This window comes from Ceratotherium simum, chromosome 1 (genome assembly GCF_057802395.1).
Source record: "Ceratotherium simum simum isolate JZ-2026a chromosome 1, ASM5780239v1, whole genome shotgun sequence".
In the NCBI taxonomy this organism is placed as follows: Eukaryota; Metazoa; Chordata; class Mammalia; order Perissodactyla; family Rhinocerotidae; genus Ceratotherium; species Ceratotherium simum.
In genome coordinates, this window is record NC_141900.1 from 22,467,586 (window position 1) to 22,481,216 (window position 13,631).

Sequence of the window (13,631 nt, forward strand, 5' to 3'; positions counted from 1 at the left end):
ACTAGTTTCACATTCAGTTGTCAAATACTGCAAAACAGAATTAGTCAGCATTCTAAGTCTTTGACATATTTGAGGTGTGAATAGTCTTTTGCTATTATCAAAAAGACAAAAATAACAAGTGTTGGTGAGGATGTGGAGAAAAGGGAACTCTTGTGCACTGTTGGTGGGAATGTAAACTGGTGCAGCCACTATGGAAAACAGTATGGAGATTCCTCAAAAAATAAAAAATAGAACTACTATGTGATCCAGAAATTCCACTTCTGGGTATTTATCTGAAGAAAATAAAAACACTAATTCGAATAGATATACGTACTCCCATGTTCGTTGCGGCATTATTCACAATAGCCAAGACATGGAAGCAACCTAAGTGTCCATCAATAGATGAATAGATAGAGAAGATGTGGTATTATACAATGGAATATTATTCAGCCATAAAAAAGAATGAAATCTTGCCATTTTTGACAACACGGATGGAACTCAACGGCATTATGCTAAGCAAAATGAGTCAGACAAAGATAAAGACCTTATGATTTCACTTACACGTGGAATCTAAAAAACAAAACAAACGAACACACAAAACAGAAACAGACTCATAGATATAGGAAACAAATAAGTAGATACCAGAGTGGGGAGCAGTTGGGGGGGTGGGCAAAATAGGTGATGGGAATTAAGGGGTACAAACTTCCAGTTATAAAACAAATAAGTCATGGGGATATAATGTACAGCATAGGGAATATAGTCAATAATATTATAACTTTATATGGTGACAGATGGTAATTAGACATCGTGGGGATCATTTCATAATATATATAAATATCAAATAACTATGATGTACACCTGAGACTAATAGGATATTGTATGTCAATTATTCTTCAATAAAAATTAAAAAAGAATGTATGTTATGTTCATTTTTAAATAAAATGCAATAGCAATAAATTTTTTAATGTTGAAGGATATACTGACACAAGTTTTGCCTTTAAATCAATGAAGATAAATTTATGCCACACACTTTCTTGCCAAAACATATGCATTTATAAAAGATCTGACTGGAGTCAAGGGTGCAACCCGTGGCCATAAAACAAAGTGAGCTAACATCTACTGCAGTAACAGATTTGACTGCATTGTAAGAAAAAGAGAGAACTTAAATAAAATACCCCTCAACCATGAAAAATGCTGTTATGTTCAACAATAGCACATTATCCAAATTCTTACCGAAAGGAGAGCCACAACTGGTTCAAAATGGATTTTGGAGTCTCAGTAAAGTGAGTTAAGTAACATTAACTTGCTGTTTCAGAAGCCTGAAAGGCCCACCCACCCAACATCACTTCTCACAGAGACAGGAAAAACTATTTCCAAAAGAAAAGTGTCATTTCTAGAAGAAATCGGAACACTGGAGTCTGGTCACAATTCCCACTTGACCTATCTCGCTCACTTTTCTTTCTCTTTCCATTTATTTATAATGAATGTACCTCTATCCACCCTTTGGTCTTCCTTGTATTGAAAAAACAATAATAATGAAAGCAAATCCTGCCGACATTGGGCAGTATTAAGTCCCTGAAAGGAAGTCACTATGGCTTTCTTGCTATTCTACCTCTGGGTTCAGGCACACTAGCGCCAAAAGCCAGAAAACTAATTGGTGCTGTGGTGACATCTAGTGGTCAATTAAGCTATTAGCTCTGCCTACTTCACCAGAGGAGTCCCACCGCACGGTGCACCCTCCCTTGCCCAGGACAAGATACGGGAGGGAGGATGGCTGGTGACCTTCTACCTGTCAGAGGGCCTCTTCCCCTCAGGCCAAATGCCAGCCTCCTGTCAGAAGACCCCACTTACACACACACTGTGGCTCCTAGGAAAACATTTCTCCCAAACTACCTTCCTCTCCTTGCTCCCCCATTAGAAAGTCCCTCTCCTCACACCCTTTTCTCAGCTGAGAACGAACAGATAAAACAGGTCCATGGACAGGCTACAGAGGGGCACATGAACCCTACTGATTGTATGTAAAATGGAGTGTGTGTTTGTATGAGCACTTTTCTGGGAGAAGGTTTACAGCTTGCACCAGATTTTCAAATGAATCCATGGCCAAAAATACTTCAAAACCACTGAGTTAGAAGGAAAAGGATTTGGGTTTTAAAAAAACACTACCACGGGGGCCAGCCCAGTGGCATAGTGGTTAAGTTTGGCATGCTCTACTTCTGCAGCCCAGGTTAGCCAATTCGGTTCCTGAGCGTGGACCTACACCACTCATTGGCGGCATGCTGTGGTGGTGACCCACATACAACACAGAGGAAGACTAGCACAGATGTTAGCTCAGGGTGAATCTTCCTCAGCCAAAAAAGAAAAACCAACAACAACAACTTAAATAAGTAACACTGTTCGCCAAAAGTCCCAGAAATATTTTAATATAAACTTGTAGGTCTTTCAAGGAGGTCAGTGGGCTAGATGTAATAACAGAGATATTAAGAGAGTCCAGAGAAAAACAGTTAGTAGCATATGTCACTGCATGGTATCTACTAGGTAAGTGATGTAATTTTTTAAGTTATGAAAATTCATGGAGATCACTGTAAATTGGAAGATCTATTTGGAAGCCTGGGAAATAGACATGACCCAGAGGATGAAAATGGACTTGAGTGAGTGAAGGATGGGAAAGGATGTTCCATGTGGGGCTCTCAGGGAATGAGCAAAGACTGAGAGACCAGAATGTGGATTCCGGGTTTAGATGGAGGCAGAGCATTAGAGAAAACAACCAGCAGCACTTCATCCCCATGGTGAAGACACCTGTCTCTGGCGTGGGACTCCCCACCACAGCAACCACTGGGGCCCATCCCCTGGAATTCTAACTGGTTTGGGGTGTGACCTGAGCCTCCAGAGTTTTAGAAGTTCCCCAGGTGATCCTAATGTTCAGCAAGGGCAAGAACACTGCTTGAACATGTCCAGGAATCCCGTCTCCCTCCCACCTCAAATATTTCCCTCAATCGACGCCTCTGGTTTAAAGGCTGTCTGAAGACTTGTGGTTGTGTTGTTAACTAATAGGAGACAGGGTTAAAGAGGAGGTTAGGGACAATCTGTGAAGGATCACAAATACCACATTAACACCAGCATGCTCATTAACCCAGAGAATAAAAGAAGCTCCGAGATAAAATTTTAGCTGTGGTAACGTAGTAGGGGGGGAGCGGGGGAGGAAGCTGCACATCACATCCTCACAGCCGACCTGGCAGCACAGAAAACCACTCCCGCCAGTCAGCTGGCACTGAGGGACCTGGCAAGTATTAAGCCCCGCATTTGTGACGACAACAGCCCTGACAAAAAATGAAAGCCACAGCAGCCCAAGAAGCGCATCGCCAGCCACTTGAAAGGAACTCATAAAACTTTAAAATGCACAAAAATGCTTTATAAGAAAAATACCCACGAATTCAGCTACTTCTGGTAGACTCCAGTGTTAGAAGCCATCAGATCCTCAAGGAATGATCCAGAAGTATTTTCCCGCACAAGGGGGAGTTTTAAATTTGGATTTTGAAAGAAGGAAAATTATTCCAAGTCTCTTCTTGAGAAATAATCTCTCTTTGTCTCTGTAGCATGACATGAAATAATTACCAAATGCAGCTCATCAAAACTATTAATTGAACAAAAGGACCAAAGAGTTACATGAAGGGACTGTTTCTCATTTATGATTTGGATTGCCAGTTGATTTTTAAAAAAAAGCCCTGTGGTGCTGGCTTATCTGTAAATTACCACCAGGAAAAAACATCTGCCTTTCGTTTCTAAAAGGCCCTCTGGCTTTGGTCCTACCTCTGCTGATTAACCAGCATCTTCCTACAGAAGAGGCAGCCATGCGGAGAGAACCTTCACTCTTGATGCCAGGGCTCAACTAGCAGAGCTAAAGCATCCATCCAATTTGGCTCTTTAGTGGATACAGTGACAGCTTTTACTTGCAGCCCAGAGAAAGTGACCTACTATCTCTGGCACAGACAGAATACAATAGAAACGTCTGTATGTCCATAAAGCCAGCAAGGCACCTACCACGCCAAGATGCTCTAAACAGGACCATCCATCCACAGGACCAGTGACTGGGACTCCTGAGGCTTCCTGCTCAGGGGACTGCTTTTTGCAAGCGCAACTTCTCTTATTTATAAATGGACTTCCTCCTCCTTCCCAAGATCTAGTAAAAAAAATCTCTCTTCTTTGCCCAGCTGGGTAGTTCTCTCAGCCATTTTTAATGGGATGGATTTTTAAAAAATGTAATCACTAAATATGGCTCTAAATTCTTCCATCTCACAAGCAGCATACACCCTGAGAAAGCCAATCTAAGATATTTCCCTCTTCTCTGCCTTAAGAATTAAACGTCTCCAACCAAAACAATGAAGGTGAGCAGCACAGCCTAGTGGCTGGTGGGAGAGAAACAAAACCAGGAATCCGTGATCCTGGGTCTGTTCCTCAATTTCACCATCTGGGAAGCAAACTGAAGTCACCTCCATTTCTACAGATATGACAGGAATGAATTTACCAGCCTGGTGCTCTGCTTCTAACAAGTAATGTTTCTTTGTAGCACCATAACATTATGTTTTACAGTATTAATTGAACTTGCCATAACTCACTGTCCCAGAAAATATGTTGTATAAGAAAAACTCTTGTTTTTGCTCTACAACAGTCTACTCACAGAATACTTCAGTTCTGGTCACCAAGTGTGTGGGTTTTTTTCCCCCATATCCATCAACTCTCTGGCACCAAGTAGGTGTCCTACAATTTAACTCAGTTCTGGCACCATCTACCTGGAAATACCATCAGATCCCACACATCAGAGGCTCAGTCCTACAAGACCACCTCCCTCTTCAGATGCCAATCACAAGTCTGGGTTGTCACCTATGCCTCTGACTGACCGCCTATAAACTGGAGGTTCCCAGGATCCCCTCCTGGAGTTTCATAATTTGCTACAGTGGTTCACAGAACTCAGGAAAACAGTTATATACTGGATTATTATAAAAGGATACAACTCAGGAACAACCAGATGGAAGAGATGCGTAGGGCAAGCATGCAGGAAGGGGCTTGGAGCTCCCATGCCCTCTCCAGGCACACCACCCTCCTTGCACCTCCACGTGTTCATCAAACCCAGAAGCTCTTCAAACCCCTTCAGTTAGGGTTCTTTAAGGAGGCTCCATTACACAGGCATGATTGATTAAATCATTGGCCATTGGTGACTGAACTTAATCTCCAGCCACTCCCCCCTGGTGGGGGAGGGGGCTGAAAGTTCCAACCCTTTAATCACATAGTTGGTTCTCCTGGCAACCAGCCCCAATCCTTAGGTGCTTTCCAAAAGTCACCTCATTAACATAAACTCAGGTGTGGTTGAAAGGAGCTTGTTATGAATAACAAAAGACATTCTTTTCACCTCTGTACTCTGGAGCTATTTCAGGAACTGGGAACAAACACTAAATATTAGAACAAAAGATGTCCCTACAGCTCTTATCACTTAGGAAATTACAAGGTTTCTAGGAGCCCTGTGCCAGGAACCATGGATGAAGACCAAATACATATGTCTAGTTATATCACCATATAACATACGTACAAACTGAACTTTGGAAAATCAATTAATATTTCCCACATAACCAACTGTCATTTCTGGTAATGCTACATTGTTGTCAAGGCAACAATTCTAATTTTTTAAAATTGTAAGCTATTACATTGTGGTTGAGTTGATACTCTGGATCTCTAACCTTTTATTTAAGTGATGGTGGTTGTCTGTATTGGAAACAAGTGTCTTTTGTGTTTCACTAAGCAATTAATTATAGCTCTGCCCAATTAAAACAATATTTTTTTAAACATTTTTTAAGTGAAGAAGCATAATTAAACAAACACGTCTCTGAATGGAGAGCCGCCCAGGTGTCAACTCTGCTTTTCCCAATTGCTCAGGGGCATTCAGACCCCTGACAGACAGTGGCAGTAACATCCTCACTTCCAAGTGGCCATAAGTGGGAAGGGGCTTTTAGTCTTTCTGGCCTTCTTAGTCTCTGCATCAAGTAGTTAATAATCCCTAAATAAACAATTAAATAAAAGGCTTCCTTATTTTATAAAACGAAACTAAAGATGTCTGGCTTAAAAAATACTTTGATTAAAAAAACTCCACTTCACCATTTGTAGCACATTCATTCAACTTTTATCTTTATATTCAAGTAAGTTATTGTTTCTATTTTTTCTAAATCCTTACATGCTTCCTGTGGTTGGACAGTTTTAATAGTCTCTCTTCTAACTATAAAATCAAGGGTAATTTTTAACCTTGTACAAAAGTCGCCACCTCCCTAGAGAGAACCACGTTTTGAGAAGGGATCAAATCATTCTTTGGAAAGTCACTCTTGATGACATTCCTTTTAAGGCAAGGACCTTGTTTCAATATACTTCTTGTTTAAGTTTTAAAACTTCTTTTGGAAACCATTTTACAAACCATTCTCTTCTAACAAGGAGAATGGAAGCAAGTGTGGTCAGAATAATAGGGGTCCCTTGGAGCTTGTGGGAAGTCTGGTAGCAAGCATGCATTCAAAAGGTAACTTGTGCTTCAGGTCATAGGTGCTTAGAGCCAGCTCCTACCAGGTAAGCATGACAGTACAGCCACATAACTGGGGCTGGAGAGGGAGGTGCAGAGGGTGGGATGTGCCGCTGCAACCAGGTCCTACGCAATATAATTAAGCTGGGACTTGGAGTAGAAGAAGTAGGTCAATGGCAGCAGCTTATAGTGAGGGGTACTATGCAAGCACAGATGGAGAAACAAAGGAGAGATTATCAGGGCCAGGTGTCCGGTGAACTGCAAGGTACTGATTAGAGTCTCCTGTGCTGAGTGATTGGGGTGGGAAGTACAGGAACTGGGCAAACCAACTCCTGTGCCGTCTTCTCCTGAGCCCAGTGATACACCTCTGCCTTCCCTGAGGAATCGTGTCTGTGTGGAGAGGACTGTGAAGAGATCTACAGCTCAAACCTGTCCTATGTAACCCTTCCTACTGGCATATGGATACAAGAGGAGTCGCCAAAGAGCTCCCAGGCATGTTTGGGAGCGGGTAACAGGAAACAAACATCTGCAGGGCCAAATGCAAAAGAGAATTAGGAGAGAGGAGAAAAATGGGAGGAGAAGGCAAAGTGAACCTCAAAGGAGAAAAAAAACATGGACAATATAAAAAAACGTCGTTTTACACACACTTACACACAAACAGAAAAAAAAAAAAAAGCCAGACAGTGCAAACATAAGCTACTCTGTTCTTCAGCAAAGCCAAATCGTATTCCTAGAATAAGCCAAAGGGTAAAAGTTTAAGGGAATCTTCTCTTCACTCTTTTATACTTAATTTTTTAAACAAAAATGCAGAATGGTGATAAGGTTACAGTAAAACAGATAAACCCATAAATCCCTTGTAACAGTATAAAGCATCACAACTTTTTCTGAATATGAATTTGGCAATAAGAATCAAAGGCTATAAAAATTGTCATAGCCTTTCACCCCATAATATTCCCGGGCATTTAACTTTAGGGGAATAAATCCAAAGAAAAACTGTCTGTATAAAAATAATTGCTACAACATTATTTGTAATAGCAAATTTTTCTTTTTAAATGAGAGCTGGGGACAAATCAAATGTCCCAAAACAGAAGAATGATTAAGTAAATTAAGTCACAGCAACCCAGTAAAATCCTATGGCATCATTAGAAATCATAATTATGAAGTTTATGTAGCAACAATGAAAAATGCTTACGATATATTGTAATTGGTAATCTTTATCAAGTACCTCTAGATGGCCCTTACTGTTGGGTAAAATATGCATACCTACGACAAACACCGAGAGGGAATGGGGGGGAAAGACAGTGATATGGACAGGAACTGTAGAACTGTGGTTGACATTTCCTTCTTTTTTTTTTTTTAAAGATTTTATTTATTTATTTTTTTTCCCCCCCAAAGCCCCAGTAGATAGTTGTTTGTCATAGCTGCACATCCTTCTAGTTGCTGTATGTGGGACGCGGCCTCAGCATGGCCGGAGAAGCGGTGTGTCGGTGCACGCCCGGGATCCGAACCAAGGCCGCCAGCAGTGGAGCGCGCGCACTTAACCGCTAAGCCACGGGGCCGCCCCTGACATTTCTTTCTTTTTAAGTTTTTCTTCACTAGTTTGTTGTTTGTCCATTAAACACACTATGGGTTTGGCAGGACGAGTGGTAGAAGCAGAAACACTAAAATAAAGGATAGAGGCTCTGAAAAAGAACATTTTAAACTGTTAATCAAACCTTTCTGTTTCCTTCATCTTCCCACCTCTGTAGAGCGTCACAGTGGTCTCACGCTCCCGTCTAGAAACATCGCTTGTCAGTCTCTCCTCAAAGCACCCTTCTGAGGACCAAAACCAGAACCACGAACCCCAATCCAGTCAGCCTCTCTCATCAGTCCCCTCTTCATGCATCATGAGACCTCAAGCATCCACAGCTTTCCTCCCGCTGCCCAGGCCTGGCCTGCCCTTGGTGGATCCAAAGAAGCTAATGTAAACAAAAAGCAGCAGCACACTGAGCTGCTGCTGTCAGAAGCTGCGATTTCCCAGTACACACCAGTCTATAATGAACAGGCGGCAACGCCAAAAACAGCAAACAGCTTCAAGGCAACGGTGCTAAAATACTCCCCAGTTTGCAACTACATACACACTCTCTTCTCCTCACTCCCCCACCCCGTTCTCCCTGTTGTCCTCAGAGTGTCTTCAGAAACCACGGGACTACAGAAAGACACTAACAGCCACGCATAGTGGGCAGGAAGGAGGTCTGCAGGTCTCTATACTGAGCACCAACACTGGTCACTTGAGAAACAGAAAGCTGTTCTTAGAACCAGAAGGAAATAAGATAATCCCAGCCCAGGTCACTTAATGGTTTCAAGATTCTCTGTGTGTCTGTGTGTTTTGGGGGGGGGGGAGGGGGACAGCTCAAATGAAGTGAAAAACAGCTCCCAGGCCCTCTGCAGATAATTTACAAGAAATCTTCCAGTACTGACTGGTTTGAGGTGCAGCAGAAAGTACTAGTTCTATATGGTTTACATTGAGCCCTGTAACTCTCTATCTTTAGAAAACTTCCCTCTTCAAAGGCATTCCTAAGAATCGCCGTAGTATCATCTCAGTGACTACTCAACCACTTAGGAAGGATTTTCTAGAGAACTAAGTGTACCCCTTACCCCATCCTCCCTGACAGTTTATAATCCCTTTTGGAACCATCACAATATTCGGGGCAGCCGAGGTTTAACTCCAGGCCAGTGTGGAGGCCAGCAAGGAAGCCATGCACGTCTGTGCCTTTGTCTCTTACTCTAAGGGACTCACCTTCATTAGAGGCAGTGCAATCTCTTCCGTCACAAGGGTTATTCCAGGAATTTCCTATGGTGGGAAAAACATACACACAACTGCTTAACATATCAACTACCACTAGCTCAAGCCTTCAGGAAGTGTTTTCTGCACAGACAGAAGCTGAGGGCAGCTTCCAGTTAGCTAACCTCTACTTTAAATAAAACTTGGGGTTTATAAATAACAGTGAATACAGCCTATCTTGCCTTGGGAAGGGAAATACTCTTTGAAGTTATGATTATAATAGTTGACAGTGTCTCTAAAGGAAAGGATGAGACTATTATAAAGCAATACAGAGCAAATAGTGTATTGTTTACACATTTCCATTTGCACCATCAAGTGTATTAACAAGGGGGATACATTCTATTTTTTCGTACTCCTTCCTGCCTCTTCTTCTGTTTCGGTTAAATATATTACAGTTGGCCCTGCCTCACTAGAAGAAACCAAGATTAATGGGATTCTTGTATGACTTTAGTGGAAAATTTTTCTGCACCTCATCCCTCACTATAATTTCAGAAATAAGAGATCCCCATAAAGAGCTAATGCAGTATGATCACCATGGCAAATGGGAAAGGTGTACACTTCATATCAGGAAGTCCAAATACAACAATCTGTGAACGAGTGAGCATTAAAACAAAAATTTAAAGTAAATAATACATGAGAAAATAATTTAGAAGGTGTCAGGTAGAAATAAAATCTGATATTTGTTTAGAACTTAAATATCCTGGATTTTACTGCTATACAATATTCCTGTGAAAAAGGGCATTGCAGCAATGGAGAAATAAATTCCTAGAACATTCAAGCAACTGAGTTCTCCACTGTGACAGTAAAAAGCCTGTGATAAGAAGGCTACTGTGTGCGTCACTTATCACTACACTCAGCAACAGAAGACACTTCAAAAAAGCAGTAAAATTTCACTACAGCTTTCGGTTATGAAGAGCATCTTAAAATAGGAATAACAGGCTAATTGTTTGCACAGCATAATTCGGGATTATCAATGTGTAAGAGCACCATATTTTCTAGTATCTGAAAAAATCCAATTCAGTTATTTACGGAAATAATCTGCCTCCACACAGAAGTACAAAATTCACATTTTCTATTGTGGCAAGTGTTTATTAGGGGTGTAGCATTAAGAGGATTTGCAGATTCAAGACAGGAAAAGTAAATGATTTACATCATCGCTAAAGCTAAGCACAGACTCCTAGAAGTTGAGGATTAGAAGAGACCTTTAAGGTAACCTACTCCAACCGCAAGAGCTTTAAAGCAGTGCGGTAAGCCCTGAGATAGACTCAGCACATAGGCGGTTACCACTTTGGGTTTTTTATATTGTACTTCTCGTAGGACTTCCTGACATCTCTCTGTGTGTCCCCAACAGCTTCGCTGCCCCACAGAGTCATGAGAAATGCAAAAGTGAAGAGGTGCCTGTCAGGATGATACTCTCACACGACACCCCATTAACACATGCTCCATCTTTCAACACAACCCTGGGACCTAGAGGTACTGCTCCTCCCTTCCAGACACTGCACATGGGGCAGGACCCCAGAGCACTGGGTGGTGAGCGGAGGAAGCTGAGACGTGCACTTCCTGACTCCACGTGGTCTAACCTGCAAACTTCCTGCCACATTACCACAGAGACTGCACGTACATTCACAAGGGTTCTTAGAGACAAAAGCGAGGGCCTGGAGAAGGAACAAGCTCAGGTCTTTCCCAGATAATTCTACAGTGAGGCATGTGAGTTTAATAACTCCAACAGTAAAAGACAAGAAGAAAGGGCCTTGAGGAAAACACTACCACTGTGCATACCAAAAATCTAGAAATTAAACACACCTACTATGTCTTTTTTAAGGACTGTATTTAGACAATATAAATACAAAATGGGAAGTGTCACAATTTATCCTAGTACATATTTTCCTATATCTGTGTTACCTGAATTGAATTTATTTTTCTAAATGTCTTTTTGATACAAGCCTCTGCCTCAGGACTAGGCACGTAGTTCTAACATCTAAATATGAACGAAGAGGCAGAACCTTTTCCAGGGGCAGCCTGTACATGGTTTCCACTTTCTGATCTAACACAGCTCAGTTTACTGCACCATGTTCAAGAGAAAATGCACAATGTTCTAGTTTAGCACTTCCCAGTTGAAAAGGAGGGAGTCCAGACCAACAGGAAGAAAAGGCTGAACAGAGGATTTTGCTTAAGATTACTGACCTGAACTGATCTTGAAGCTCCTGAGTTATTACAGATTTTCTTTATAAGGCTGGGAAAAAGAGTCATGAAGGTGCTAATCTACTAAATAAATAGAACAGCTCAGAATAACAGCAGTGGTCCAGCCGTTTCTCATTTATAAAAACCTAAGAAATATTTTAATCTACTCTAGTCACTAAAGAAATAAAAATACCACTTGAAGATGAAAGAGGCCTAGTTTTGCTTGGTGGTAGGAGGACTAACACATATCCTGTACCTTCTCCTTCGGTTCTACTGTTTTATATGAGTACCTTTGGCCAACAGCAAGGATTCACTATCATTTTTCTGCCAGAAAACTTCAACTCAGTTCCTTATCAGTCAAAACAGAAATGAAATCACAACCTCGGTTATTGTGACAGGAATGTCCTACAGCTGACCCACATCTGTGAGTCAATTTAATTACATAAGGAATACAAAGTGTTAACTTACTGTATTCCAAGTCAGCACTGAGGAATATGGCAAAAGTTTGTCGATGTTACTTGTCTCTGGATATATGCTCCAATAAGAAGAAGCTGAGTAGATTTTTGCGAGGAAAAAAAAAAAAAGACATGATTTAATAAGATAAATAAGGCAGTAGACGCTGTAATTCACCAAAACATCCTCAAAAAGCTAACCATTATGGTTCTATCTACTACTGATTAAGATGTTCAGGTTCCGCTTTTTACTATGAAAATAATTTCAAAAAAAATTATTTGGCACTTTATCTATTGAAATGACATTATACTACTTTGCAGAGAAACAGCCAACATAAAACTAAGCTAAGAAAGTTACATTTTACTGAAAAATTCACTAATAAGGTTATAGAACCAAGATCATATCTTTTTTTCTCATGAGTCTCTGAACAGCCACAGCTTCTCACAAAACCACAAGAGAATGAAATTTAATTAGCTGCTGACTGCAATAGAGTAAAAAAAAGGCCCTAACCAGCATCTTGACAGATTGAGGCATTATCAATTTACTGCTTTCCTTGAAGCAAAAAGGTCAAGGATTCAACTTAACATGCAGCATCAGCAACACCTACCAATTATAAACTCCTGAATGAGGTCAAATGAATGGCAGGAGGAGATGGTCTCAGAAATCCATTGAATAATCTTAAAAAAGTAGACAATTTTGTCAGTATTTAAATCCGCACCCTTCCCTCACCACCAAAGAAGTACAAAATATATGTGAATCTTTTTCATTCTATAACTATTTTGGAATTGCCTAAATATACACTCACTTCTACACTATCTTCAAGATACATGACACAAGACTGTGTAGACAAAACAGCATTATAAATGAGGTCCTTTTCACACATCTTTTTAATAAATGCCCTTGGCTGGGATCCAGATAAGCCTTCCTCCACCCAATGTTCATTTGTTCTTGCTAGAGGAGGCCATATTATAGCAAAGCACCAGGCTGAAGAGCCGTGGGATACAGGAGGAAACAAACCAAACCACCGAGCTGGGAGGCAGCAGACCTGGGTTTGAATTCCAGCTTAGTCATTAGAGGAAACACTGTCACACCATTTCACCTTTGTGAGCATCACTGTACTGTCCTCCCCAGGGAGGGATAATCTCTGTTATATCAACAGCCCTCTCAATCAATCTCCATAACCATCCTCACCTGCTGGAGGAATGCAGCACCCCCCCTCCCCCACCACTGCCTCCTTCCCCACCTTAGAATTGACGGATACTCAAGGGCTTGCCTAGCCATAGAGCAGGCTCACATTCTGCTCCTATTAGTAAGTTGTTTTTACTTCCAAACCTATTCATGCTAGTTGTACTTATTTTCACAATTAGGTAATTTAATAATATATCACAAAAACAAGTGAAATACAGATGCAAAAAAAAGTGTTGCTGGGTCAACAAAAGCCAGATGCTTTGGGGGCCGGCCTGGTTGTGTAGTGGTTAAGTTCTCGTGCTCTGCTTCGGTGGCCTGGGGATCGCAGGTTTGGATCCCAGGCACGGATCTACACACTGCTCATCAGGCCATGCTGTGGCAGGGTCCCACATACAAAACAGAAGAAAATTGGCACAGATGTTAGCTCAGGGCCAATCCTCCTCACCAAAAAAA

The 13,631-nt window shown here is 41.3% G+C and overlaps 1 protein-coding gene across 4 annotated transcripts in view; it reads right to left on the bottom strand.

Annotated features, from left to right (window-relative positions):
• The window catches only part of GSAP (gamma-secretase activating protein), an 80,743-nt gene that overhangs the window by 19,847 nt on the left and 47,265 nt on the right, over window positions 1–13,631 (bottom strand). For all 4 annotated transcript variants that reach the window (XM_087442956.1, XM_087442883.1, XM_087443032.1 and 1 more), the window contains 3 exons: window positions 12,598–12,667; window positions 12,006–12,088; window positions 9,312–9,365 (listed from right to left, as the gene is read on the bottom strand). In XM_087442956.1, coding sequence (XP_087299082.1) covers window positions 9,312–9,365; window positions 12,006–12,088; window positions 12,598–12,667 — 207 coding nt within the window. The remainder of the gene's footprint in view (window positions 1–9,311; window positions 9,366–12,005; window positions 12,089–12,597; window positions 12,668–13,631) is intronic.